Source organism: Contarinia nasturtii, unplaced genomic scaffold (assembly GCF_009176525.2).
Source record: "Contarinia nasturtii isolate CC-2019 unplaced genomic scaffold, AAFC_CNas_1.1 Cnas_scaffold_409, whole genome shotgun sequence".
Lineage (NCBI taxonomy): Eukaryota > Metazoa > Arthropoda > Insecta > Diptera > Cecidomyiidae > Contarinia > Contarinia nasturtii.
In genome coordinates, this window is record NW_022197763.1 from 1 (window position 1) to 4,929 (window position 4,929).

The 4,929-nt window shown below is 32.7% G+C and overlaps 1 protein-coding gene and 1 long non-coding RNA gene across 3 annotated transcripts; one reads left to right on the forward strand and one right to left on the reverse strand.

The window, feature by feature from the left end:
• Positions 1-1,154: 1,154 nt before the first annotated feature.
• LOC116338396 (macrophage metalloelastase-like) lies at positions 1,155-2,512 on the forward strand. 2 transcript variants are annotated; one of them, XM_031763607.1, is made up of 6 exons: positions 1,155-1,330; positions 1,439-1,629; positions 1,702-1,851; positions 1,954-2,131; positions 2,275-2,409; positions 2,474-2,512. In XM_031763607.1, exons 1-5 carry the CDS (start codon positions 1,166-1,168, stop codon positions 2,404-2,406), a joined length of 816 nt encoding a protein of 271 aa, XP_031619467.1. In that variant the 5' UTR covers positions 1,155-1,165; the 3' UTR covers positions 2,407-2,409; positions 2,474-2,512. The 2 variants fall into 2 exon arrangements, with proteins under 2 accessions (XP_031619467.1, XP_031619466.1); XM_031763606.1 differs by having other exon boundaries at positions 2,275-2,509.
• A 1,513-nt stretch (positions 2,513-4,025) lies between these two features.
• Positions 4,026-4,929, reverse strand: LOC116338397. Its single transcript, XR_004200890.1, has 3 exons — positions 4,819-4,929; positions 4,539-4,716; positions 4,026-4,395 (listed from the first exon to the last, which is right to left on the reverse strand). It is a non-coding gene; the product is annotated as an uncharacterized LOC116338397 (long non-coding RNA).

The window sequence follows — 4,929 nt, forward strand, 5'->3', positions numbered from 1 at the left end:
TTTGTAAACAAGAAATTGCCGGCTCTTCAGAAAGAGACAACAGCAAACGCCTCCAATTTAAATTATCTCGTGAATTATATTGATGTTATTTAATGTGTTACTTGAAATTACATCATGAAATTAGCAAAAGCATTCAACTTTGATTGTTGTGTTCCAATTTGGAATTTCCAAATTTACTAGAGTTTACCGTTTTGGCCGCATTTATGAGAAATGAGTTTTTTTTTAATCTGGCCAAAAATCCCCCACAATTTGTTTGTTTTTTTTTTTGCTTTTTGTATTGACAACGAGTTTAATTGGCAAATAAATACACTTTGCCATAATAAGACAGTAGAAACATATATGTAACAACAACTGATACCACAAAATAGAAAGTCATTTTGGGCTGCGATAAGAGCACATATCAAATTTCTTATAAAAGCGTACTCAGATCACTGTGACGAAATTGATTCTACGAAATATTTTCAAAGATAGCTTGATTTAAACGCCGGCTTCCTTTGATTCTGTGTAGTTACAGTATGTGCACCTGTACAGTATATTAAATATTATGAAGTGTGACCTGATTCACGTCACGTGAATACGGCTTTTGAACCGTTGAAATGTTTGTAAACAATCGAAAAATCCCGACCGGATTGTTAGAAATAAAAAAAGCAACAATAGACATAGGTTCAGATATAGATCGTGTCTGGATTTACTCCCAATCGTTTCAGGTTTAGCATATTTTCATATATATACAAGTGAAAATTTACACGAATAATTTTTATAATAAACAAACAGCTTATTTAGAGGATTGAAGTGATGTACAATTCCTTGCCTCTTTCTTATTGTGAATATTAGAAAAAGTTTCCTCGAAAAATTTCTATGTTTTATAAAACCATTCATTTAGTCGAATTGTACAGAGCGAAACGTAAAGCAAAAGCAACACACGTTACTTAACTTTACGAATTGATAAGAACGAAAAATATAAAAGGAGCACATCGCCTCGGTTCATTCATAACGTTTTCTACTGCGTGCTTGAGAGCATCAATTGAGAATTTTTGAACACTTTTCGCTGCGCTTAACGATTAAGTGTTTTTGTGTGTGATTTTAAAATATTTTCAAGCAAAGAATAGACGAAAAGTGAATAAAAGAAATCTCTAAAAGACAAAAAAGCGCATCATATTTCATAATGTCATTTCAATTGTATTCAATTGCATCAAACTCATTAAACATGTTGTTCGGTGGATTTTTGTTGTGTTTACTGATTATTTCAACAGTTTGTGCAAATCCAGTTCCATCAAATCAGTCAACAAAATTAGATAAAATAATGCGCTGTGATTGCAAAGTAAAAACGGTAAATGAATTTTCTTCGCCAACATTTTGCAATTTCGCATTTATTTTCAATGATTTTCCAATGCTTCATTTGGTATTTTTGTGTATCTTGGTTTTTTTCTCAAAATAGATGAATTACGTGATTGAATTCAATAATACAGACATCTTCAACAATATCACAGTGCACGAAAACGATGTGCTGTCAGAAGGGACGATAAAGCTTATACAGGAAAAACATGGACTAACAAAAACAGGTGAATTGGACCCTGAATTTTGTGCATTGATGAACAATCGATTCCAAAATAAAATCCTCAATTGGAGGTGAGATTTGACCGCTTCATTTCACGAGTGATCAAGATCGATATTTAAACGTTTTCTTTCGTCTTTGTTTAGACTCATAAATAAATCCACGAAAACTGAAAGTGATATGGCAGCTCTTAAAAATACATTGAACGCGGCATTTGAAAAGTGGTCAAAGGTAACCAAGCTGAAATTTCGATACGTGGACAGTGCGGACGCTGAAATTCAAGTGGTGTTTGGAAGGTATGTGTATTTCATCAGTTTACATCTAATTTGAGAAATTCCTTGATCAAATCATTCAAATCAATTGAGAATAATGCAATGTGGGAACATTTTCATTTACAGCGACGAAATAAACTGCGAAAATGGCAAAAAATTAACATATTCCAATGATAAACAATTTGGATGCGCATTCCTACCGGGAGACATCAAAAATGGCGGTGATGTGTACTTCTATGAGGCAAATTGGAGGCCAGAAAATGATAGCAGTGGAAGACCACTACTACCAGCAGCAGTATACGCGGTATGTACTTTCTACGCTTTTTACTTTTTGACCACTTTTTTGTAAATCATGTTGAAATCTAGCTAACGTTGATCATTCCAAATGTGCCTTGATCATTCAATTTCATTTTTGTTTATTTGAGCTTTTCTTCTTTTTAACTACAGTTCGGATATGCAATCGGATTAAAAAATGCAACGTTTGACAAGAATGGCGAAATATCGGCGTCGGAAATAAATGAAGTGCAGAAAATTTACAATCCACACCGTGCAAAGCCTTGGACAATGTTGACAAATTAAAAAGTAATATACACATTCGACTGAAAATGTTGTAAATAGAGTAAATTGAAAAAGAATTAATTTTAAGGTGACAGGGATACTTCGGACTGAACTGCGTATTTAATAGGGCGAAATATAAACAAAGACCATATTTTGATGAGATAATTAATCTGGCATAAATACTTAATGTTATATCATTTTGTATTTTGTTTTTAATATTTTTCAATAATTGATAGATTTTGAATTTCATAATTTAAACATTTTAGAATTAAAATCAAGTATAAGCTGTGTGCCATAATGATTAGTTTTAAATTTAATGAGTAACGACTGTGTAATCATATATTTATTCGATTTGGTTGTGACAATAAAGAGATATTCTCAATTACATAATTTGAGAAATTGAATTATTTGGTGATTGAATACTATTTCGCAAGGCTTGTGCGTAACAGACATAATCCATCTCTTGATAATGATGACTAAGTAAGTATTATGACTCAAAAAGAGCATGGTTGAAGCATGAAGTATTCTTATGGCAGCTTGGAATGTTTGAAGAAAAAATAATTTCATCATTCAACCAATTGTGTTTATCAGCTGTTGTGACGTCAAACATCCTATTATGAATTGGTAATAAAAATGAATTCTAATAATAACACAACTTATTCTGGTAAATATTGTAATTGAATTATTCGAATCACTCTTTCGGTTCGACTAAATAAATTGCAATACTGTAACGACGGCAATTAGAGTCTCTTTTCAAAAAATGAATTTCTTTTACAGGAATCAACGGCACAGAGTGAGAGATAAGGCAGAGTACTATAATTACTATCAATGATATTCTTGAAAGAAAAAATTGTTGATTTACACATCGCTATTTAGTGTATATGTATATTGTCAAGAAACTCGAATAAATGAATGAATTCGCGTTCGCTCGTTATCTCATTCTGAAAAGCCGGTAAATTAACGATAGCGTTTGTTTACAAACATTTCAAGTGCACAATATCACGTTTCGTCGCGTTTGGTATTGCTGGCTCAAACAAAAAAAAAACTGTGCCGCAACATTTTTATGATTTGTGTGTGTCGTGTGCTGTGATCAGCTATCTGACGTTGTTATCAGTTTTGTGACGTCAAGCAATTTGTGTGTTCTTATTGTGAATGTATGAAATAATACTCCCAAAATTGAGAAATATTCTAATCAAAAAGTCACAAGCACGAGAGCATGCAAAAGAGTATTCTATCGCCAAATAATTAAACTTGTTAAATTAAATGCCAAAACATCTCTTTATTGTCACAAGAAAATTTAATTGTTTTTTTGAATTTTAAAATTCTAATTTAATCAATCAAATATTGAGAATTGAGAAATCCCGTAAAATACATCCGTGTTTAGAATTAAAAGCTTGTGCTTATTCCTGCACTTGCTGAATTAAATCTATAAACATATTTTTATGGAAAAATATACACGGAGTACGCTAACGCACACGCTTCTTCTAACCATTCGCAATATCCAGAGCGTGTGCATTATAGAACAAACACAATGAAGAAGCCGCGGCTACTAGATTCGGTATTGCGTTTGGAACAAAGAAGAAGAAGACTCTGTGTATATTTTTCCATAAGAGAAAAATGTGTTAATAGATTTACTCCGATAAGCGCCAGAATAAGCACAAGTGCCTATTTTCTACCGCGGATGCATTTTATGGGATATTACAAACGAAAAGCAAAACTATTTTTTGTGTTATACGGTATGCAAATTTATCTCACGAAAATATGATATTTGTTTATATTTCGCGCTATAAAAATGGGCAATTCAGTTTAAAATGTCCCTGTCTTCTTAAAAGTATTTCTTTTTCAATTGACTCTCCATTTTCAGTGAAATGAGGCCTTTTAATTTGTCAACATTGTCCAAGGCTTTGCACGGAATGGATTGTAAATTTTCTGCACTTCATTTATTTCCGACGCCGATATTTCGCCATTCTTGTCAAACGTTGCATTTTTTAATCCGATTGCATATCCGAACTGTAGTTAAAAAGAAGAAAAGCTCAAATAAACAAAAATGAAATTGAATGATCAAGGCACATTTGGAATGATCAACGTTAGCTAGATTTCAACATGATTTACAAAAAAGTGGTCAAAAAGTAAAAAGCGTAGAAAGTACATACCGCGTATACTGCTGCTGGTAGTAGTGGTCTTCCACTGCTATCATTTTCTGGCCTCCAATTTGCCTCATAGAAGTACACATCACCGCCATTTTTGATGTCTCCCGGTAGGAATGCGCATCCAAATTGTTTATCATTGGAATATGTTAATTTTTTGCCATTTTCGCAGTTTATTTCGTCGCTGTAAATGAAAATGTTCCCACATTGCATTATTCTCAATTTATTTGATTGATTTGATCAAGGAATTTCTCAAATTAGATGTAAACTGATGAAATACACATACCTTCCAAACACCACTTGAATTTCAGCGTCCGCACTGTCCACGTATCGAAATTTCAGCTTGGTTACCTTTGACCACTTTTCAAATGCCGCGTTCAATGTATTTTTAAGAGCT